The sequence below is a fragment of the Somniosus microcephalus genome, chromosome 11, assembly GCF_052327205.1.
Source record: "Somniosus microcephalus isolate GS21.2 chromosome 11, FLI_Smic_1.0, whole genome shotgun sequence".
In the NCBI taxonomy this organism is placed as follows: domain Eukaryota; kingdom Metazoa; phylum Chordata; class Chondrichthyes; order Squaliformes; family Somniosidae; genus Somniosus; species Somniosus microcephalus.
In genome coordinates, this window is record NC_140997.1 from 134,400,789 (window position 1) to 134,425,759 (window position 24,971).

The 24,971-nt window shown below is 46.5% G+C and overlaps 1 protein-coding gene across 1 annotated transcript in view; it reads left to right on the forward strand.

Annotated features, from left to right (window-relative positions):
• The window catches only part of dnah1 (dynein, axonemal, heavy chain 1), a 971,783-nt gene that overhangs the window by 167,169 nt on the left and 779,643 nt on the right, over nt 1–24,971 (forward strand). Inside the window, exon 20 of the mRNA XM_085999976.1 lies at nt 7,465–7,718. Within this exon, the coding sequence (XP_085856102.1) occupies nt 7,465–7,718 (254 nt within the window). The remainder of the gene's footprint in view (nt 1–7,464; nt 7,719–24,971) is intronic.

Consider the following 24,971-nt stretch of genomic DNA (forward strand, 5'->3'; position numbering starts at 1 on the left):
AATTGGGCAGGCTACAGAAGAAGGCTGATGGGTATGCATAATGAAAGGCTTGGTACATTGGGAAGCCTGCCAGAAAACCCGCGTGCAATGTCAAGGAGCATGGAGGAGTCTGACACCAACTTGGCACAGGCCTTTACGCAGAGCTTGGAGCCCACCCTTTCTAGCATGGAATTGGTGGCCAACTCCATTAGCACACTTGTGGACCCAACCATGATGCAGCATCTGCTGGCCGATGCCTCAGCTTTCATTGCAGCACAAGCAGCAGCCTCCCAACGTCTGAGTGATGCAGTGGAAGCTCCGACTGCTGTCATGCAAGGTCAGCTTGCTGCTATACATGCTTAGACAGCTGCCATCATGGCTCTGGATTCCAGTGTTTAAAGGGGCTTGCACGGTGTCACAGCAATCCAGCACTCTGTCCTCCAACAGATTACTAGGATTGCTGAGGCGCCACCCCGGGGGAATGGCAGTGCAAGAACCTTTTGTCCTCTCTCAGGATGGCAGCATTCATCCTCCCATCCTTGCCACTCTGCCAGTGCCCTTGGTGTTGCCTGTCAGCCAGCCAGCTCAGACTGCTGTCGCCCATGCTGAGATGGTGCAGTCCTCAGCTGGGCACTGAGGGCGTGGAATCCCTTTTGGTTGCGGTACATGCCAGAGTTGACATGTGGCGCTCGCAAGGTGACATGCATGCAGTCAATGGCACCCTGCACCATGGGGAAGCCTGTAATCCTAGCAAAGCTGTGTGCTTGCTCCGCCTGCTGGTCTCTGGCAAGAGAGAATGAAAGGTAGTCGGCTTTCTTTGAATATAGAGTTCCAGTGACCTCCCTTACACAACAGTGGATGGCAAACTACGAGATTTTGCAAATATCTCCAGCTCCAGCCTGGAAGGAGCTCGACACGTGTAAGTTCATCGCCATGGTCACCTTCACAGCCATTGCTCTGAGATTGCAGTAGTGACTGCAGCAGGTGACAGATTTTAGTGAGGATGTCCTTACTGAAGCACAAACGTCTCACATAATGTTTCTCGCTGAAGTTCAGGTAGGAAAATTGCTCACTGAACACCCTGGGCAGAAATGGCCTCCTGCTGACAGCCCCTTTCCCCCTCCTCCTCCTCCCGCACTGATGCACTGAAGCTGCGAATGGATACATATTGGAGCATTTGCGATGCTGAGGACATCGTGGATAGCACGTTTAGGGAGTTGGTCACATCGCAGGTAAAGGCTGCACAGGCAGGAAGGGAATGGGTGACCACCAGGCAGAGTAGTAGGCACAGGCAGGTAGTGCAGGGGTCCCCTGTGACCATCCTCCTCTCAAACAGATATACCACTTTGGATATTGTTGAGGGAGATGGCTTATCAGGGGAAGGCAGCAGCAGCCATCTTCCTGGCACCATGGATGGTTCTGCTGCACACGACGGGAGGAAAAAGAGTGGGAGAGCTATAGTGATAGGGGATTCTATTGTAAGGGGAATAAATAGGCATTTCTGCAGCTACAAATGAGACTCCAGGATGGTAAGTTGCCTCCCTGGTGCAAGGGTCAAGGATGTCTCGGGGCGGCTGCAGGGCATTCTGGAGGGGAAGGGTGAACAACCAGTTGTCGTGGTGCATATAGGTACCAACGATATAGGTACAAAACGGGATGAGGTCCTAAAAGCTGAATATAGGGAGTTAGGAGGTAAATTTAAAAATAGGACCTCAAAGGTAGTAATCTCAGGATTGCTACCAGTGCCACGTGCTAGTCAGAGTAGAAATAGAAGGATATTTCAGATGAATACGTGGCTAGAGGAATGGTGCAAGGGGGAGGGATTCAAATTCCTGGGACATTGGAACCAGTTCTGGGGGAGGTGGGACCAGTACAAACTGGATGGTTTGCACCTGGGCGGGACCGGGACCGATGTCTTAGGGGGAGTGTTTGCTAGTGCCGTTGGGGAGGGTTTAAACTAAAATGGCAGGCGGTTGGGATCCTGTGCAGGGAGACAGAAGAAAGGGAAGCAAGGATAGAAACAAAAGGCAGGAAGGAGAAAAGCAAAAATGGAATGCAGAGAAATCAAGGGTGTAAATCAAACAGGGCTACAGTAAATAATAACTCTAAAAGGATTAAGAGTGTTAAAAAAAACAAGCCTGAAGGCTTTGTGTCTTAATGCGAGGAGCATTCGTAATAAGGTGGATGAATTAGCTGCGCAAATAGATGTAAACGGATATGATGTAATTGGAATTACGGAGACATAGCGCCAGGGTGCCCAAAGCTGGGAATTCAATATCCAGGGGTATTCAATATTCAGGAAGGACAGGAAAAAAGGAAAATCAGGTGGGGTAGCTGGTTAAAGAGGAGATTAACACAATAGTAAGGAAGGATATTAGCTCTGATGATGTGGAATCTGTATGGGTAGAGCTGAGAAATACCAAGGGGCAGAAAATGTTAGTGGGAGTTGTATACAGACCCCCAAACAGTAATGCTGAGGTTGGGGATGGCATTAAATGGGAAATTAGAGACACGTGCAATAAGGGCACAGCAGTTATCATGGGTGACTTTAATCTACATATAGATTGGTCTAACCAAATTAGTAACAATACTGTGGAAGAGGAATTCCTAGAGTGTATACAGGATGGTTTCCTGGACCAATATGTCGAGGAACTAACTAGAGATCAGGCCATCTTAGACTGGATATTATGTAATGAGAAAGGATTAATTAGCAATCTTGTTGTGCGAGGCCCCTTGGGGAGGAGCGATCATAATATGATAGAATTCTTCATTAAGATGGAGAGTGAAGTAGTTGATTCAGAGACTTGGGTACTGAATTTAAATAAAGGAAACTATGATGGTATGAGGTGCAAGTTGGCTAGGATGTATTGGGGAATGTTACTTAAAGGGTTGACGGTGAATAGGCAATGGCAAACATTTAAAGATCGCATGGATGAACTACAGAATTTGTTCCTCCCTGTTTGGCATAAAAATAAAACAAAAAAGGTGACTCTACATTGGCTAACAAGGGAAATTAGGGATAGCATAAGATCCAAGGAGAGGACATATAAATTGGCCAGAAAAAGCAGCAAACCTAAGGATTGGGAGCAGTTTAGGATTCAGCAAAGGAGAACAAAGGGATTAATTAAGAGGGGGAAAGTAGAATATGAGAGTATGCTAGCAGGGAACATAAAAACTGACTGTAAAAGCTTCTATAGATATGTGAAGAGAAAACGATTGGTAATGTCAAGCATAGGTCCCTTGCAGTCAGAATCAGGGGAATTTATAATGGGGAACAAAGACATGGCAGACCAATTAAATACATACTTTGGTTCTTCACAAAGGAGGACACAAATAACCTTCCAGAGATGTTGGGGAACATAGGGTCTAACGAGAGGGAGGAATTGAATGAAATCAGTATTTGTAGGGAAATGGTGTTAGAGAAATTGACGGCATTGAAGGCCGATAAATCCCCAGGGCCTGATAATCAACATCCTAGGGTACTTAAGGAAGTGGCCCTAGAAATAATAGATGCATTGCTGGTCATCTTCCAAAATTCTATAGACTCTGGAATAGTTCCCATGGATTGGAGGGTAGCTAATGTAACCCCACTATTTAAAAAAGGTGGTAGAGAGAAAACAGGGAATTATAGATCGGTAAGCCTGACATTGGTAGTGGGGAAAATGCTAGAGTCCATTATAAAAGATGTAATAGCAGAGCACTTGGAAAACAGTGACAGGATTGGACAAAGTCAACAAGGATTTACAAAAAGTAAATCATGCTTGACTAATCTACTGGAATTTTTTGAGGATTTAACTGGTAGAATAGATAAGAGAGAACCAGCGGATGTGGTGTATTTGGACTTTCAGAAGGCTTTCGATAAGGTCCCGCATAAGAGATTGGCGTGCAAAGTTAAAGCACATGGGATTGGGGGTAAGGTACTGACTTGGATAGAGAACTAGTTGGCAGACTGTTCCCGATGGCGGGGGAGTTCAGAACCAGGGGTCACAGTCTAAGAATAAGGGGTAAGCCATTTAGGACTGAGATGAGGAGGAATTTCTTCACCCAGAGAGTGGTGAACCGGTGGAATTCTCTACCACAGAAGGCAGTTGAGGCCAACTTATTAAATAATTTGAAGAAGGAGTTAGATATATTTCTTAAAGCTAAAGGGATCAAGGGTTATGGGGAGAAAGCAGGGACAGGGTACTGAATTTGGATGTTCAGCCATGATCTCATTAAATGGCGGAACAGGCTTGAGGGGCCAAATGGCCTACTCCTGCTCCTATCTTCTATGTTTCCCCCCGCCCCCACCCATGCCTTCCGGCAGCTTGTCCTCCTCTGCGTCGCCTCTGTTCATTCTCCAAGTCATGCTGTATTCCAAGGGAATTTCCCACTGCTGCACCCATGTCTGTCAGCAAGTAGTTTTGTGCAGAAGCCTTGAAGTCAGGAAAAAGTCCTTCAGCACCTGCCACACCACTCCCTGTAGACATTAACAACTTTAAACAACTATAGAAAGCAACAAACACATGTAGCATTGCAGCAACAGCCAACAGTAATCAATCAGCAACTAACCTGTAAGTAGGTGATGATCCCTTTAAATGGTACTGATGGGTGGCGGGGAGGTCTGTCCTACTGCTGAGCGCGTGTTCAGCTGTGCGAGGTTAAGAGAGGGCATTATCTGGAGTGTTGAGCTCCAAAATGGCTGCGCTGACATCAAATCAGCATTGCATGATGATTGACGTCATAATCTGCCCACTCTGCATACTTCCGGCAGATGCTCACTGCGTGCACACTAATGCCTTTAACAGTATGGCGTCCGGCACAAATCGCACCAGAAGTGTGCGCGCCGCTGCGGACGCCAGTTTGGATCTCTAAGGGCACTCATAGCACCCAAAAAACAGGCGCGATGGATCCGAATTTTGCGCCCTTTTACTCCAGCTGGGGCCTAACCAGTGTAACTTCCTTGCTTTTGTCCTCTTTGCTTCTATTTATAAAGTCAAGGATCTGGTATGCCTTTATAACAGCCTTCTCAATTTGTCCTGCCACCTTCGAAGACTTGTGTACGTTCACCCGCAAGTCTCTGTTCCTGCACCCTTTTAAATTTGTACCATTTAGTTTTTATTGCTTCTCCTCATTCTTCCTACCAAAATGAATCACTTCACACTTCTCTACGTTAAATTTCATCTGCCATGTGTCTGCCCATTTCACAAGTTTGTCTGTGTCCTGCTGAAGTCTGTTACTATCCGCTTCATTGTTTACTATTTCCGAGTTTCATATCATCTGATTTGGAATTATGCCCTGTATACCCAAGTCCAGGTCATCAATATTTATCAAAAAGAGCTGTGGTCTCAACTCTGACCCCTAGGAATCTTCTGCACACTTCCCTCCAGTCTGAAAAACAACAGTTCATCACTGTATTGATTTCTATGTGGGTTCAATGACGACACAATCATGAAAGAGAATGTCTTTTTATCTAAAGTTTGTTCAACTCAGTTAACAGCATTACAGGAGACACCACCTTAGAGATCCATCTAAAACGAAACTAAAACTAAACTCTCTCTCTCACATGCCCTCTGCTGGTCAGGCATAAATAATCAAACAGGCAAATACCATCACTATTTGCTGATATCATTACAATCACTACTCTCTGATTTCTGTCCCTTAGCCAATTACTGCAGCCACTGCCCCTTTAACCCATGGGCTTCAATTTTGCTAACAAGTCTATTATGTATTATTTTATCAAACACCTTTTGAAAGTCCATGTACACAACATCAACCACACTACCCTCATCAACCTTCTCCATTACTTCATCAAAGAACTCAATCAAGTTATTCAAACACAATTTGCCTTTAACGAATCCGTGCTGGTTTACATTTATTAACCCATATGTTTGCAAATGCCAATTAATTTTGAATCGGATTATTGTCTCTAAAAGTTTCCCACCACCAACATTAGACTGACTGCCCTGTAGTTGCCAGGTTTATCCCTGTCCCCTTTTTTGAATATGGGTGTAACATTTGCAGTCCTCCACTCCACTGGCACCACTCCCATTTCTAAGGAGAATTGTGGCCAGGGCCTCTGCAATTTCTGCCCTTACTTTCCCTCAACAACCTAGGATGCATCGTATCCAGACTGGGTGATTTACAAGGATACCAGAGCTGAGAGATTACAGCTATCGGGAAAGATTGAATAGGTTGTGCTTTTTTCTTCAGACAAGAGAAGACTTAGAGGTGACCTGATAGAGGTCTTTAAAATTATGATTGGGTTGGACAGAGTAGATGTGGAGAGAATGTTTCCACTTATGGGAGAATCCAAAACTAGGGGCCATAAATATAAGATAGTTACAAATAAATACAGTAGGGAAATAAGGAGAAATGTCTTTACTCAGAGAGTGGTTAGAATGTGGAACCAACAACAACTTGCATTTATATAACGCCTTTAATGCACCAAAACGTCTCAAGGCACTTAACAAGAGTGTTATCAATAAAAGTTTTCACACCAAGCTATAGAAGGAGATATCAGGACAGATGACCAAAAGTTTGATCAAAGCTGTAGATTTTAAGGAGCATCTTAAAGGAGGAGAGAGAGGTAGAGAGGTGGAGAGGTTTAGGGAGGAAATTCCAAAGCTTAGGGCCAAGGTAGCTGAAAGCACAGCCGCCAATGGTGGAGCAATTAAAATCAGGGATCTGAAACATGCCAGAATTGGAGGAGCGCAGAGATCTCGAAGGCTTGTAGGGCTGGAGGAGCTTACAGAGATAGGGAAGGATGAGGCCATGGTGAGATTTAAAAACAAGGATGAGGATTTTAAAATTGAGGTGTTGTCAGACCGGGAGCCAGTGTAGGTCAGCGAGCATGGGGTGATGGGTGAACGGGACTTGGTGCGAGTTAAAATATGGGCAGCAGAGTTTTGGATGAGTACAAGTTTATGTAGGGTGGAAGATGGGAGGCCAGCCAGGAGAATATTAGAATAGTCAAGCCTATTCAAGAAGTGGTTGAGGATGTGGTTGAGGTAAATAGCTTAGATACTTTCAAAATGAGCACGAGAGAAAAGGGAATAGAAAGATATGCTGAAAGGCCGAGATGAGGTAGATGGAACAGGAGAGGAGACTCTGTGGAGTATAAACACCAGAACAGACTAGTTGGGCTGAATGGCCTGTTTCTATGCTGTATATTCTGTGTAATTCTATGTAATGTGCACCAGAATTACCGGGTGTGCACCAGAATTACCGAGTGTGCACCAGAATTACTGAAATACATTAACAAATGAGAATATTGGGCATTGTGAGGAATTATTTTGATGAGATGGTAAGACACCAAAGAGGTTAAATGGGATCTCATTTAGCTTGCTTTTCAGGAAAAGTAGGATAACTTTTACTCAGTGACAATGTAAATCATGGTAGTTTATGGATTTTCTGACTCTTTCGCATTCTGGGCTCTCCCCCAAGATTCAGAAATCTGCCAATTATTGTAACCCTTTCAGCCTAATATTCATTTACTGTTTACAGGTCTTGCAGAAGTTGCACTAAAAATCCGATCAATGGTTGAGGAATTTAAGCCACATATCCCACTGATTCAAGCACTGCGGAATCCTGGCATGCGAAACAGACACTGGGATGTGCTATCAGAGGAGATCCAAATTAATGTCAAGCCTAAGGCAAACCTGACGTTTGCACGGTGTTTGGACATGAATCTTCAAGACCACGTAGAGGCCATTGCCAAGGTAGCAGAAGTAGCTGGAAAGGAGTATGCCATAGAACAGGTGGGTATTTCAGAACGCTCAGAAAGCCTTTGATAAGGGAACTCACACTAGGTTACTTCACAAAATAGAATCTTGTGGTATCAGTAAGAATTTGATGTGCCGAATTAGGAATTGGCTCCAATTCCGCAGCCAAAAAGTTGTAGTTAACAACTGTGGTTCAGCCTGGGAGCACATTACAAGTGGTGTCCCCCAGGAATCGGTCCTAGGCCCGATACTATTCACTGTCTTTATTAATGACCTGGACAGTGTTGGGAGTATGATCAGTAGGTTTGCAGATGACAAATTGTTATTTAACACACAATGACAAATTGTTATTTAACTTGGATAAATGTAGCGCTGTGCATGTTAGTAGGGCCAACACAGAATACACATGTAATTTGCAGGGAACAATACTGAAAGAGGTTGAGAGAGAAAAAGATCTAGGTGTTGCTGTGCACAGATCACTGAAGGTTCATGACCAATGTTGTAGCTAAAGCTAACAGGGTATTGTATTGTATTAATAGAACCATTCAGTATAAATCAAAGGACATCATTTTGTCACTCTATAGATTGCTGGCCAGACCACACCTGGAGTACTGTACCCAGCTTTGGTCCCCCCCTAGGCCCAGAAATTCGGGTCTCCACAGGTGAGTACGCACGGGGTACTCACCCGTAAGCCCAGTGGAAGTGCCAATTTTGTGCATGCACTGCGCATGCGCGGGAAACCGGCACTTCCATTCCCCTGAAAGAAGGGGTTCAGAAGTCGAACGCGTGCGCAGGAGAGGCAGCGCGTGCGCATCGAACTAACGTTTTTTTTGCAGGTTTTCCCGGGAGGGTAAGTCTCCAGATGTTAGACATGTAAAAAGCAGTCACAAGACCTGCTTTTTACAAGGTAAGTGGTGAATTAATTAAAATTAAAACATTTTTTCCACAGGTTTATTATTTTTAAATACTTTAAAGAAAGGTAAGTTTATTTTTAGCCCCATTAGAAAATGTAATTAATTTTTTCAAGAATTTAAATTATTGTTTATAATAGTTATTTCATGTAATTTATAGTTTATTTTAAAAATGTGATGTTTTTAAAAAATTTATTTGAAGATTTAGTGATGTTTTGGGGCTTATAGTATTTATAGGTTTGACAGGTCCTGTCAAACTTATGAATGAAGTATTCCCTGCTACCATTGGCTCTCCATGTCCCACGTGATCCCAGGGGACGCATCGAACGAATTGTGCCCCTGGGATACGCAAGCACTGCGCGTCGGCAGTTGTAGGAGGCCCAGGATCGCAATTCCACGGGGGCCCGCAGATCAACAGCCGGTGCGCAAGGTAAGTGCAGGTCGGGGGCTTGCACCCGCGGGAAGCCCCCGACCCGAATTTCTGGGCCATTAATATAGTAGCCTTGGAAAAGGTGCAGAGGAGAGCTATGAGAATTATTCCTAGCTTAAAGCACATCATCTACTCAGATAGGCTTAATAACCTTGGTCTATTTACTTTAGAACAGGGTAGACTCAGAGGTGACCAGATAGAGGCCTATAAAATAATTAAAGGGCTGTATAGCATCCCTATTGGTAGATTATTCCAGTTTAACAGATTGGGGAGGACCAGGGGAGACGAGTTTAAACTATGTAAGAGTAGGAATAGGCTGGATGTTCGGCAGTTCTTCTTTTCCCAGAGAGTAGTGAACCACTGGAATGTGTTACTGGCTGGTGTGGTGGGTGCTGACTCTCTCTCTGCCTTTAAGAGGGAGCTGTACCAGTTCTTGACTGGGGAAGAGATCACACCATATAGAAGGTAACTGTCTTTATAGATAACACTTGGTACTTGGTCAGTGTGACTTCCTGGACTGGTTTGATTGCCTGAGGGGTCAGTGAGGAATTTTCCTGAGTATTTTTTCCCTTATTAGCACTAGGTTTTTTCTGTTTTTTTGCCTTTCCCAGGAGATTACATGGCTGCGGGGAGTGGGTGGGACAGCGGGGAATGGGGTTGAGAAGTGTCTAGTCATGATGCTCCAGCCATCATGGTGTATGGGGTAGGCTTGATAGACCAGTTGGTCTTTTCCTGCCCATCAATTTTATATGTTCATATCATGTATGAAGGAATAGTTTCTGTAGCAGCTATGTATGACATGATTCACAATATAAATTATGTAGTTTTTGGCTTATAAATATGGGGCAGACATACATGGTAATTGAGGGATTTAGATTACTTCATTAACATTTTTTTTCTTGGGGCAGGTGTGGCCATCTTGGTTGTCCTCTATAAAATTAAGATATTGGGGCGTATATTCCGATGCCTACAGGTGTGTACGAGCTGTGTACACATCCGTAGGGACATCGGAAATATCGGTTTCAGGCATGCGAAGTGCATGCGCTTGAAAACCGGTATTTCTGATCTCTCAAGAATACTCTTGACAGATCGGACGCCTGCCCTAGAGAAGGGCCTCTGCGGGTGGATAGTTCTGCTTTCTGGAGAACCACCGCCCACAGAAAATCCTTAGAAATCTTACGCCCGGTAAAAGCAGGCGTAAGGCCTGCTTTTACCAGCATAAAAGTTGAAAAAAGTAAAAAAAAATGTTTTCACTCATTTATAATTTAAAAATACTTTTAAAAAAGGTAAGTTTATTTTTAGCCCCGTAAAAAACTTTAATTATTTTTTTCAAAAAATTTAATTTTTGTTTAAAATATTTAATTTATTGTGGCCTAGAAATTCAGTTTGGGGCGCCCAGCTCACCTGGGCGCCAGAATTACCGCTGCGCGCGGAGCCACTTGCGCCAGCGGGATATTCAGTTTCAGCGCCCCAAGTGGAAGCCGGCCGCTAAACAAGGGTTTCGCGCTGAAACTGAATATCGGCGTGCAAAGTGCCGCAGCGCCACCCGCTGCGGCACGGCAGCCTGCGGTATTGCAGGCCTTCCTCTCACTCTTAAGGGGGAGGTGCCTGCAACAGCGCGATCCCCGCTCGCGAGTGCCGGCAAATGAGCCCGGCACCAAGGAGAAGTGCCGGGCTCTCTGGAAACAGCCGGCAATGCCGCGGGGGGGGGGGGGTGTAGGAGGCCGGGGACGGAGGTGCGGGCAGGCGGCCGCCGAAAAAGCGGCCGGCCGCACCTCCACCTTAACTCGCCCCACTACCGGCACAGGTAGGCCCCTGTGTACTGGTCGCTGTTTGCGGCCGGCGCGGAGGAGGCGGAAGCGACCAAATATGGCCAGCGGGGCAATAGCGGGGCGCTGCGCACACGTCATCGGTGGCGGCGCAGCGCTACAGGCTAACGCCGCCATTAGCGCCCCGCTAAATATCGCGGTAGGTTTGGCCAGTGGCGCAAAAGCCCTCTTTGGGCGCAAACTGGTGGCGCAGGCCACTGAATTTCTAGGCCTGTAATTTTAACTCATTTTAAAAAATGATGGTTTCTTAAAAAATTATTTAGGCCTAGAAATTCACTAGCCTTAGCGCCGCTTTTGAGGCGCTAGAGGGACTAGCGCCAGAGTTATGGCCAGTTTAAAAATTCCCTGGGGCCCTAAATCGGCGTTGCACCGGTAGCGCTGCGCCGGCACCGATGACGTCATCGGTGTGCGCAGCGTCCCGGTTGCCGTGGTAACCCGCCCGAACTCCGAAATTGAGTTGCGGCCGCCTCGCCCGTGGCAGCCGCAAGCAACGTTACATAGATACATAGATACATAGAAGATAGGAGCAGGAGTAGGCCATTCGGCCCTTCGTGCCTGCTCCGCCATTCGATGAGATCATGGCTGATCCTTTAATTCAGTATCCCGTCCCCGCCTTCTCTCCGTAACCCTTAACCCCTTTTGCCCGTAGAAATATATCTAATTCCCTCTTAAATATATTTAATGAGCTGGCGTACACTGCCCTCTGTGGCAATGAGTTCCACAGGTTCACCACTCTCTGAGTGAAGAAATTCCCCCTCATCTCTGTCCTAAATGGTTTAGCCCTTATCCTTAAATTATGTCCTCTAGTTCTGTTCTCACCCGCCAAGGGAAACATTCCTTCTGCATCCAGTCTGTCTAGACCTGTCAGAATTTTATACACTTCTATGAGGTCCCCTCTCAATCTTCTAAACTCCAGTGTGTACATCCCTAAACTACATAGTCTCTCCTCATAGGTCATTCCCGCCATTCCTGGTATCAGCCTGGTGAATCGCCGCTGCACCCCCTCCATGGCAAGAACATCCTTCCTCAGATGAGGCGACCAAAACTGTACACAGTACTCGAGGTGTGGTCTCACCAGTGCCCTGTACAGCTGCAGCAAGGTATCCCTGTTCCTGTATTCTAACCCTTTTGCTATGAAGGCCAGCATACCGTTTGCCTTCTTGACCGCCTGTTGCACCTGCATGCTCGCCTTCAGTGACTGGTGTACAAGAACACCCAGGTCTCTCTGTACTTCCCCCTCTCCCAATCTATTGCCATTTAAATAATAATTTGCCCTCCCGTTCCTGCACCCAAGGTGGATAACTTCGCACTTGTCCACATTATAGTGCATCTGCCATTTATCCGCCCAATCGCCCAGTCTGTCCAAATCGCTCTGGAGCTTCCTGGTCTCTTCCTCTGAGCCCACCCCCCCTCCTAGTTTAGTGTCGTCTGCAAATTTGGAAATGCTGCATCCGACTCCCTGATCCAGGTCATTAATGTAAATTGTGAACAGCTGGACAGATCCCTGTGGTACCCCACTTGTTACTGCCTGCCATTCAGAAAATGAGCCGTTTATTCCAACTCTCTGTTTTCTATCTGACAGCCAGTTCCCTATCCACGCCAAAACTTTCCCCTTTATCCCATGAGCCTCAATTTTCCATGCTAATCTTTTATGTGGGACCTTATCGAAGGCCTTTTGGAAGTCCAGGTACACCACATCTACTGGCTCTCCCCCATCTATTCTACCAGTTACTCCCTCAAAAAATTCCAATAGATTAGTCAAGCACGATTTACCCTTTGTAAATCCATGTTGACTCTGTCCTATCCTGTCCCCATTTGCTAAGTGCTCCGCTATTTCATCCTTAATGATGGACTCCAGCATTTTGCCCACAACAGGCAGAGGTGCCTTACTCCAGTTTGCGCCGGCGCATTAAAGGCCCCGCGGCGGCCGGCCACTTTCCCGCCGGCCGCCTGCCCGCAGCTCCCTCCCCGGACTTCTCCCCCCCCCCCACCGGAACAGATGCAAGCCCGGCACTTGTCCGAGGTGCCGGGCTCATTTTTAAGCTGATTTGCGCGGGCCGCGGCCGGTTGCAGGCAGCTCCTCCTTAACGGGAGGAGGAGGCCTGCACGTCCCCAGCCTGCCGCACCGCATCGGGTGCCGCAGCGCCGGAATTGCGGCGCGAAACGGCAGTTAGCGCCGATGTACCGCCGCAAAGACCCTTCAGTAGCGCCGGCAGCCGTTTGGGCGCGGCGCCACTGAATTTTTGGCGCGCGCAGGGGACTTAGCGCCGGCACTAACTTCCGGCGCTAAAGCCCTGGCTAAGCCAAAACCCAATTTCTAGGCCTTAATCTTTTACTGTGTTTTTGGGGTGCTCTCCATTCATATATTTGACAGGCCTATCTGTCACATGTATGAAGGAAGATTCCCTTCTCCTATTGGCTCCCCATGGCCCACGTGATCCCAGGGACGCTTGCGAACTGCATGCGCCTCTGGGATACGTGGGCCCTGCGCATTTCGAGTTTGGAGAGGCCCAGGAGCAGAAGTATACGCACCTCGGGAGCCCTCGGGTAAGTTCTTAGATTTTTTCCAGTTCGGTGGCCTCCGCACACAGGAAGCCTCCGACCAGAAAATACGAGCCAATAATTTTCCTGTTGTTCCTCATAACATGGGATTGATGTCTCCAGTGCCCGGCAGCACTAAGCTCTCAAAGAAGGAGCAGCATTCTTTGGCATTAGCCAATACCAAGCAATCAGAGCCCACCAGTGCTAATGAGGACTGGCGATCCCATAAGTAACATAGGGTTGACATAAGAAAACTACTAGGCACTTGGTCTAAGCGTTAAACAAAGCTTTAATCAACTGTTTTATAACATGGAGATCTAGTTGTGTCCTTCACTAGTTCCTGTAAAAGAATGTCCTGAGCAAGCTGGGCCCATGCCGAGTATTTATACTCTCCCCGGACAGAGCCACCAGCAGGCCGCCCAGTATTATTTCATAAGTCATTTCCACATGAATGACAAGATTCATGTCATTCTTCCCGCCTGAAGGATTGGTAGTCCGGCGACTTCCTTCTACCGGGTTAATCGGACTACGAATAGCCGCAGTCGTTTGGATCCCCGTTTGTTGTCGGAAGGCACGTCTCCTCGGATCGTGTCTTGGTCCCTGGGTCACTTGGTTTGTACTGGTGGGCTGGCAGAGCCCGTGTCGCCTTGATCGACCTGAGGGGGACTGGGGAAATCGTGACTCCGGGTGCGGGCCCGCACAGGCGCAGAGCTGGCTTCATCCTGCTCAGTAGTCGGTGATTGACCGGCATCCTGGCTTTGGGTGGTCATCCCGCAGGGGTTGATCCAGCAGAGTAGCTGGCAGATCCCTTGACGTCCAGGGTAGGGCGTCATCCTCGGAGGAGCGCAGAGTATCGGCATCGTTAATACGGATCTCTCTATCGATTGGGTCCGTGGGATCGGTTGGGCAGGGAGCCAGATCCCGAAGTGAAACTGTGGACTCCCGGCCATCAGGGTACCGCACGTACGCGTATGTAGGATTGACATCCGTTAGTTCCACTTCGTCGACGAGGGGATCACTCTTGGAGGATCGGATGAATCTTCGGAGCAGCACGGGGCCAGGAGCTGCCAACCATGATGGTAGGGACATCCCATGAGTAGAACGACGCTGGAACCCGAAGAATCGTTTGTGAGGAGTAACATTGGTGGATGTAGAAAGGAGAGACCTGATGGAATGCAACGCGTCAGGGAGCATAGTTTCCCACTGCTGGCCTGATAGATTGTGTGACCTCAGTGCAAGACGAACAGCGTTCCAAATGATAGCGTTGTATCTCTCAACCTGTCCGTTTCCAATAGGATGATACAGTGTTGTTTTACTTGTGGCGATTCCCCGTTGGGAAAGATAACTTTTGAGTTCGCTTGACATGAAGGAGGGACCCCGATCAGAGTGGATGAAATTGGCCATACTGCAAAGGGAAAAGACCTGATCGAGGCATTTGATCACTGTGGAAGTAAGCATATTGGGACAGGGGAAAGCAAAGGGAAAGCGTGAATATTCGTCCACCATAGTAAGCAAGTAGGTGTTTCGCGTTGAAGAAGGCAGTGGCCCTTTACTGTCAATGCTGAGTCGCTGCATAGGCTGTGTAGCATGTATGAGTGAGCCATCCGACGGACGGAAGAATTGCGGTTTTAATTCCGCGCAAATTCTACAGGTGGAGCATATTCTTTTCACGTCTTCCATAGAAATTGGGAGATTTTTGGAACGCACAAGATGTAACATACGGGTAACGCCAGGATGGCATAAGTCTGTATGAAGATCCGCAAGAGTCGAAGTTGACATGGAAATGCAGAATGCACGCGTGAGGGTATCCGGGGCCACATTATCTTTGCCGGATCGATAATGTATAGTGTAGCCAAAGGCGGCCAATTCCATTCTCCAGAGCTGTATCTTGTTATTCTTGACCTTAGTGCGTTTCCGGTTATCCAGCATAAAGGCCACAGAGCGCTGATCGGTTATAAGCGTGAAATGGCGACGAGCGAGAAAATGACTCCATTTACATACTGCTTCGATGATAGCTGTAGCCTCCTTCTCGACAGGAGGATAATGGAGCTCGCTACCCTGCAAAGTTCTGGACAGAAATGCAACGGGTCGACCACCTTGATTCAAGGTAGCCGAGATCGCCACCTCCGATGCATTGCACTCGACCACGAAAGGGAGATTTTCATCGATGGAATGAAGCGTGGCTTTTTCCAGTTGTTGCTTGAGGAGGTTGAAAGCTGAAATAGCCATTGGCTCCAACGGAAATGACTTCGCGTGAAGCAGGGGCTGGATCTTGTCGGAAAAGTGGGGTATCCACTTCGCATAATAGGCGAACATGCCAAGGGCCCGATGAAGAGAGCCGAGATTCGTAGGGGGAGGGAGCTCCTGAAGCGGACGAAGTCGTTCCGGATCGGGTTTGATGACACCATTGCCCACCCAGTAGCCAAGGATGTTGACTGATGGTACTGATTTCACGGATTTGGACTCATTTAAGGTTAGGTTGCGACGACGAAGAACGTCAAGAAATTTCGGGAGGTTGGCATCATGCGCCTTCTGGTCATGACCAGCAATGTTGATATTATCCAGATATGGAAAAGTGTCCGTTAAGTTCTCCTGTTTGACTAGGTTGTTCACTGCCCATTGAAAGACGGCCACCCCATTGGTGATCCCAAACAGAAGGCGACAAAACTGGTAAAGCTGACCGTTGGCCTCAAAGGCCGTATACTTCTTGTCAGAGTCCTTTAACCGTACTTGATGATATGCGCTCTTTAAGTCAAAAGTTGAAAATACCCTGTAGTTGACAAGGTTATTGACCATGTCATCGATGCGTGGTAGTGGGTAGGCATCCAGGTCAGTATACTGGTTAATCGTTTGCGAGTAATCGATGCAAAGACATTTCTTGTGTGGCTTCAGAGGATTTTTAACAACGACGATTTGAGCCCACCAGGAAGAGGAACATGGCTCAATGATACCGTCCACTAGAAGGCAAGAGATTTCTGCCTCGATAAAGGATAGATCATCTTGACTGAAACGTCGTGATTTAGTGACTATGGGCTTACATCGGGGGGAAAGATCGGCAAACAAGGAGGGCTTGTCGAGCGAAGCCGCCGAAAGCGCACAAAACAGTACTTTGGAAATAGTAAGCTTCGGCTTTGACCCTCCAAACTCGAAAGTGAGTCTTTTGTGTTGCTTCTGGAAATCCTGTCCCAGGAGCACATCACTGCGTAGGTTTTTGAGCACCCCACGCCGGGTGGAAAAATAAGTGCGGCCATTGAGAATAAGGTCGACAAGACAAAAGCTGGAAGAGTTAGTGGTCAGTGTCGTCAGAGCCATTGCAATTTCCCTGTCTGAGGGGTAAATACGCAGTTTTAACTTACTGACAGCCTGCTCACTGATGAAGCTGTCAGAGCTACATGAGTCGATTAGTGCACTCAAAATGTGTCCATTTACCGAAACCTTCGTGGCTGCATGGGACAGGCTTTGGGGAAAGCAGCTGTGATGGGAGGAAGGGCAGTTTTATACTTGACAGCTGTAACATTAGTAGTGGCTCTTGGGGAAGGAGCAGTTTTATAGATAGCAGCTGTAACCCTAGGAGAGGCTCTTGACTGACATACTTTAGAAAAGTGACCTTTCTTACTGCAATGATTGCAGGTTGCATTATGAGCAGGACAAAATTTCCTATAGTGAAATGCACCTCCACAGAAGAAACACTTTTTAGATTGCCAAGATGCCGCTAGAGTAGGTTCGTTATCAGCTAGGATAGAGTCGTCATCAGTGAGGGCTTCTGCCTGAGGCTTATTGGAGGAGTCACTAAAAGTGATAGCAGCAGTCCATGCACATGGTAAAAGATAGGCATCTGCATTTTTTTTGATAAGTCCAGAGAATATGCCTGGTCATAGGCAGCTTGTAACCTGAGGGTTTTATTCTCCAACAGATGCTGGCGAATGAAGGGAGACACAATTCCATTAATAAAAGAATCACAAATTAATTCCTCCTGGTACTGCTCAGCTTTGACAGCTTTGAGATTACATTCTTTGCTGAGCCTGCAAAGCTTTTGAAGGAATTCATCAAGTGATACCCCAGGTTGTTGTTGAATTGTGGCCAGTAAGTGCCGAGCAAAAATTTTGTTTAGGGCCTTAACATATAGTTGCTGCAGTATTTGGATAGCGGAGTCATAGTCTACACAGTCTTCGATATAGTCAAACACAGTGAGGAGATACATAATTGGCAAGCATTTGTAACTCATCAGGAGCATTCTCACCACAAGCCCCGAGTAAGTTGCTGAAGGTACGATACCAGTGTTTCCATACCTTAGCAGTTGTAGGTGAATTCGGGTCCAGGTCAAGACGGGCGGGTCTGAGTAGTTTCTCCATGATGGATTGATTACTACGTCTGGTTCCCTTCTCCCGTTTGAGTCATAGCCATCTGTTCCCAAAATTACTCTGAGCGTGACGTAAGAAAACTACTAGGCACTTGGTCTAAGCATTCAACAAAGCTTTAATCAACTGTTTTACAACATGGAGATCTAGTTGTGTCCTTCACTAGTTCTTGTAAAAGAATGTCCTGAGCAAACTGGGCCCATGCCTGAGTATTTATACTCTCCCCGGACAGAGCCACCAGCAGGCCGCCCAGTATTATTTCATAAGTCATTTCCACGTGAATGACAAGATTCATGTCAAGGGTATTGGCCTGTCCTTTCCTGACCTCCTAGGGGCTGTCAGGAGCTACCGTTGTGGATGATGAAGTTGCTTCAGGGAGCTATTTGCCTCAGTTAGCATACAATCTGGATGCACGTTGGTGCTGTGTAATGCTGAGCCACATTAAAAAATGTCCTTGCTAAAAAGCAAGTTTCTTAGTGGCTAACAAAGTAAGTTTTCTTGCAGATCTTTTTAGAATTACATAGATTTTACAGCACAGAAACAGGCCATTCAGCCCAACAGGCTATGCCAGTATTTATGCTCCACACAAGCCTTCTCCCACCCTATTTCATGAAACCCTATCAGCATAACCCTCATGTATTTATCTAGCTCCCCCTTAAATGCATCTATGCTATTTGCCTCAACCACTCCACATGGTAGCAAGTTCCACATTCTAACCACTCTCTGGGTAAAGAGGTTCCTTCTGAATTCCTTATTGGGTTTGTTAGTGACTATCTTATATTTATGGCCCCTAGCTTTGGACTCCCCCACAAGCGGAAACATCTTTTCTACATCTATCCTATAAAAACCCGATCAAAATTTTAAAGACCTATATCAGGCCACCCCTCAGCCTTCTCTTTTCTGGAGAAAAGAGCCCCAACCTGTTCAGTCTTTCTTGATAGTTACTTATAACCTCTCAGTTCTGGTATCATCCTTGTAAATCTTTTTTGCACCTTTGCCAGTGCGTCTATATCCTTTTTGTAATATGGAGACCAGAACTGCGCACAGAACTCAAAGTGTAATCTAACCAGGGTTCTATCTAGAAATGAACCCCAATTCCCAGAGATAATGCTCTACAACAAAACCTAATGCAGCCCCCCTCCTTTATCTCTCTGTAGCTGCCTGGAGGTGTCTAGGTGCCTAAATTATTCACAACCAGGAAGGTGGCGGTTGACACAGTTAGAGCTACAGTACCTCATGTCAAGAGTTTCACTCATTCAGCGTCTCCATTAGTTTGATCTCCACAGACATTGTAGCCCTCAATGCCTCCTTTGGAGTGTTTTTTCTAACCTTCCCTGATGTTTCACTCTCCAAGTCCCAGAATTCCAAGTTTAAAGGATTCCAAAATAGATCAAATGGAAGAGATGGAGTAGAGCGCTGCATCCCTTTGTCTGAGTCCCACCTTAGTCACTGTTTTAGGGCAATTGACACTTTAGTAACCAGCAGAAGCAGAGCCTGAATATGGTGCAAATGAATATACTTCAGTGAGTGGTATCTGTTGTTAGGTGTCGCTACAAGTCTGTGGTAGGAAAACCTATCATAAAGCATTTACAGCCTCAAAGAGTCAATAAAGTTAGGTATAAAACATATACATCTGTGAGGGTAAAAGCAGACACCTACGTTATGTAGGGACAAATGAAGTTGGAGATTGTGCAATGACATAAGATCCTGTCTTTTCCTTTTTGGGAGAATGCATCTTCTGGCTTTTCAGAACAGGAGTAAGATTTAAATGTGAAGGGCAAAAGCTCTCAAAAGGTCTTTTATTCGCTTGGGAAGAAATCTCTTTATCCATTTCCTTCATTGGTGCTGATCATGAGTATTCACAGTAAATATAGGCCCATGGGTCAGTAACTATTCTCAACCAGTAAGGAGTTGGACAATCTTTGTTCTTAGATCTCTTTGAAATGAATATAAATCAACCTGTGACCCAACCTCACAAAATGGCCAGATTTAGCACTGCGCTTTAATGAAACAGTGCTTGATAGCAGTGCTTTTGAAATGAACATAGAACATAAGAATTAGGAGCAGGAGTAGGCCATACGGCCCTTCGAGCCTGCTCCGCCATTCAATAAGATTATGGCTGATCTTCGACCTTGTTAAGTCTGTGTGTTATAGTGATAATTACTACACAGACTACAAGAGTAAATTCAACAGGTCTTTACTGGTTGGAGGTAGGGACTATACTGAATACAATATTACTACACAGTGCTTATATACCGGTGTGGTCACCACCGGTATTACGTATACAGCAGCCAGAGAAAGTAGTACATCTCTTAAGGTGGAACAGGCTTAAGTTCTCTTAAGGTGGAACAGGTTACATACACCACAATCCTCCCTTTTTAGCTTAACAGTCATATCCCCATTTAACATAACATAATAACATATATACATATATAACTTCAGGTATAACAGTTCAAAGGTTCAGTCTCTCAGGAGGCTTTCTGATGCGGCTTGGATAACGCCTCTCAGTAGTCTCTGATTCTTGTTGTTGAGGTGCCTCCTCTATTTGGTTTCCAATGTATTGGGTGTCATCATCATCAAGTACATTCCCTGCCGAGGTAGATGCTTCAGGTTCATTAACGTCTTCCACAGTTGTCTCTGTCACAACCATGGGTTCGACCCTTGCTCTCGACTCTACCAGTTGATCCGCATGACGCCTTATCACATTATGACCAATATCTACTGTGTACATCAGAGGTCCTTGTCTGGCCCGAATTGTTCCGGACTGCCATTTTTCGTTTCCATAGCCCCTTGCCAACACTGGTTGTCCTACGTCGAAAGTTTGAGTGGTCTTGTTGTTAATATGCCGAAACTGTTTGTTTTCCACTTCCCTCCGCACATTTGGTTTTAACAAGTCCAACTTGGACCGCAACCTCCTGTTATAAAACATCATGGCAGGACTTTGGTTAGTCACTGCATGATCGGCGTTTCGATAGGACATCAGGAACTTGTCGACCTTGTGTTGCAGCGGAATCTGACCATCGTTCATGGCCTTAATTGCCTTTTTGAATGTCTGGACAAATCTTTCAGCCAACCCGTTTGTCGCCGGATGATATGGGGCAGAGGTATAATGTTTTACTCCATTCTTCTTTAAGAATTGTCGGAATTCTTCCGATACAAACTGTGGTCCGTTGTCCGAACAGATCTGTTCTGGCAATCCGTTCCTTGCGAATATTGTTCTTAACACCGCAATTGTCTTTTCTGAAGTAGTGGTATTCATCTTGATGACTTCTGGCCATTTGGAATGTGCGTCCACCGCGATTAGGAAAATGGAGTCCATGAATGGACCAGCAAAGTCAATGTGTACGCGTTGCCATGGGGCTGAAGGCCATTCCCATGGGTGTAGCGGTGCTATCGGAGGTGCATTTTGCACTTTTTGGTACCCAGCGCAGCTTTTCGTTAACTCCTCAATCTGTTGGTCAATACCCGGCCACCATACATAAGCCCTAGCAAGACTTTTCATTTTAACTCCCCCCAGATGACCTTCATGCAGTTCGTTTAAAACTCTTTCCCTTAACTTGGGAGGAATAATCACTCTTGTCCCGTACATCAAGGTACCATGGCAGATGGACAGCTGGTCTCGCCTTGCCGAAAATGCCGGTAACAGAGGATCACCCCGTGTTGGCCATCCTTTCACTGTCACCTCGTAGACTCTGGACAGTGTTGGGTCGTTCCTGGTTTCTCTTTCAATACTTGCATTGGTGACTGGTAAACACTCGATGATGGTCGAATGAAATAACTCAACAGGGTCAACTTTCGTCGTGTCTTCTTCAGGTAGTGGCAGGCGCGACAGCCCATCAGCATTGCCATGCTGTTTCGTACCTTTGAATTCTATTTGGTATTGATGTGCCCCTAGGAAAAGAGACCATCTCTGGAGACGCTGCGCTGTCATCACCGAAACACCCTTCTTAGGGTTAAAAATGGATACCAACGGTTGATGGTCTGTCAGAAGTGTGAATTTTTGGCCCTGCAGGTAATGATTAAACTTCTTCACTCCCCATACAAGGCTAAGAGCCTCCCTATCGATCTGCGCATAGTTGCGCTCAGCGGAGGTCAATGATCTGGATGCAAACGCGACTGGCCTTTCCGTGCCATTTGGCAACTTGTGTGAGAGTACTGCCCCAATACCATATGGAGAAGCATCACAAGCCAACCGAATAGGCAGTGTCGGGTTGAAGTGAGCCAACACTTCCTCTGAGGTGATCAATTCTTTGCTTTTGCGAAATGCCTTCTTACAGTTTTCGCCCCATTCCCATGGTACCCCTTTCTGTAAAAGAGCGTTTAACGGGTGCAGTACCGTGGATAGATTTGGCAGAAATTTATGGTAATAGTTAATTAATCCTAGAAACGACCTCAACTGAGAGACATTCTCCGGAGCGGGAGCCTTTACAACTGCCTCAATCTTATCAGGAGACTTATGAAGCCCCTCCCGGTCAATGACATGGCCACAGTACGAGATCCGCTTCTGGAAGAACTCACATTTCTGCCGATTTACTCTAAGTCCACACTCTTTCAGTCTGTTGAGCACCAGTTCCAAGTTTGCGAGATGTTGTTCATCACCATCACCTGTGATCAGAATATCGTCCAGGTAACATTGTGTGCCTGGAATTCCCTGTAATACCTGCTCCATGGCCCTCTGCCAAATTGCTGGAGCCGATGCCACTCCAAAAAGCAGCCTATTGTACCGGTACAACCCTCGATGCGTGTTGATCGTGAGGTATTGGCGTGACTCTTCCTCAACCTCCATCTGCAAGTACGCTTGCGCCAGGTCTATCTTGGTGAAGTGTTTCCCGCCAGACAATGAAGCGAAAATATCCTCAATCCGCGGAAGCGGATACTGCACCGTGTGAAGCACCGGATTAACGGTGATCTTGAAATCTCCACAGATGCGAACCTTCCCTGGATCTCCTGGCTTGTTGCTCGCAGGACGTTTCATAACGGGAACAATGGGCGTAGCCCACTCACTCCAATCTACCTTAGACAGTACACCTGAACGTTCTAGTGCTTCCAGTTCCGCTTCAACAGTAGGTCGTATTGCATAGGGTACCGGTCTGGCTTTAAAAAATTTTGGTTGTGCATGTTCATCAATCTTGATGTTTGCCGTAATTCCTCTCAGTGTTCCCAGTCCCTGCTGGAACACCTCTTTAGCATCATCCAATATTCTGGACAATTGTTTAGGTTTGACATCTGTTTCCCCGGAATCTACCGTTAGTGCCTTCAAGGAGTGCCAGTCCATATTCATTTTCCTAATCCACTCCCGTCCTAGTAGTGGTGGACCTCCTTCAGGTAGCACATATAAGTCCATTACTTGGCTTTCTTCGCCCTTGTGGACCACTTCTACCTCTATTTTTCCGATGGGGTACACTCTTTGCTCCGTGTATGTTTTCAATATAATCTCCGTATCCTGTAGGGGAATATGTTGGAATAACCTTCTGTAATCTTTCTTATTCATGACCGTCAATGCCGATCCAGTGTCCAATTCCATTTTTACTTGGACTCCTGCTATCTGAAGAGTGACCCAAATTGTCTGGAGATCTGCATCCTTACCAACGTTGTGTACTCTTAAGCTATCCAGTTCATTACTGCTAGCGTCTGAATCTGACTTCTGTTCGGTCAAACTGTTCTTTGTCACCTTGTGTACCTTTGCGTATTTTCCTTGCGGTGACTTTTTGTTGCTGGTCTTCTTTCCTGACCGGCATACTTTAGCTATGTGGCCAAGCCTGCCACACGTTCTGCATTCTTGGTTTTTAAACCAACACTGGTTCTGATCGTGCGTTGTCTTTCCACAACGATAACATTTGACAGAACTCAAACCCAATTTGTTTGTACCGAGTTCCGGTGACCGTAGCTGCATTACTGCCGTGCCTCTCGCTGCGGCTTCGTGTGCTGCTGCCATAGTGACCGCCTTCTCAAGCGTCAGCTCATTCTCCTCGAGCAGTCGCTTTTGTGTATCCTGTTTAAATAAACCACACACAAATTTATCTCGTAGTGCCTGTGTCAGTCCCGTTCCAAACTGACAATATTTTGCTAGCTTACGTAATTCCATCAAATATTCAGCATTGCTTTCATTCTGCAGCTGCCTTCTGTCGTAAAATTTAAATCGTTCCGCTAGCATCAGCGGCGTGGGGTTTAGATGATTTTTCAGGACAGTAACAATCTCATCGAACGTCTTATCCGTCGGTTCATCTGGTGATAACAGGTGTTTCAATTGCCCGTATGTCTTCGCACCCATTAAATTTAATAATGTTAGTGCTTTATCTGCATCAGGAATTTTATTTGCCTTACAATAGTTTTGTATGCGTTCTACATACATGGCCCAATCTTCGATGTCACTATCAAAGGTATTAATGTTCCCATGTTTAGGCATCGTTGCAATTTATTGTATTTTTATGTTATCCAAGATGGCGGCTGCCCACTCTTGTCGTCGTCCTCCGCCCACAAAATGGCGGTTTTCCCGCGCTTGGCGGTCTTCAACCGTCCCCCGACGCTGTCTCCGCTTCACCGCGGCTCTCGCGCCTTCAGTTTCCCCAGACGCTGCGCCTTTTAGCCCGAATGCGGCCCTTACCTCCGGTCGCGATCGATGTCCCCGCGCTGCGCCTCTCGCTCGAAAGCGGCCCGGCCCTTATCTCCGGTCGCGATCGATCTCACCGCCCTTATTCCTCCGTCTTCCCAGCCCCGTCTGTACAGCCAACGCGGTTGACTTTCTGTCGCGTCGCTGCCCGGCTTACCCACCACCGAGGTAGAAAGAAGAAAGCTGACAGTCGCTGATGGAGGCTTTGAGGTCAGGATGTCTTCTGCACTCCGGTTTCTCGATGCCTGCCGCTCGACGTGTCTTCCAGTAGGGTGATGAGGGTGGAAACCTCTCTTCGACGTCCTGTCTGTGGACGAAGCTGCCGTGGAAATAACTGCCGCAGGGTAAGAATCGGACTCGTCGCCACTGTTACGTCTGTGTGTTATAGTGATAATTACGACACAGACTACAAGAGTAAATTCAACAGGTCTTTACTGGTTGGAGGTAGGGACTATACTGAATACAATATTACTACACAGTGCTTATATACCGGTGTGGTCACCACCGATATTACGTGTACAGCAGCCAGAGAAAGTAGTACATCTCTTAAGGTGGAACAGGCTTAAGTTCTCTTAAGGTGGAACAGGTTACATACACCACAGACCTCAAC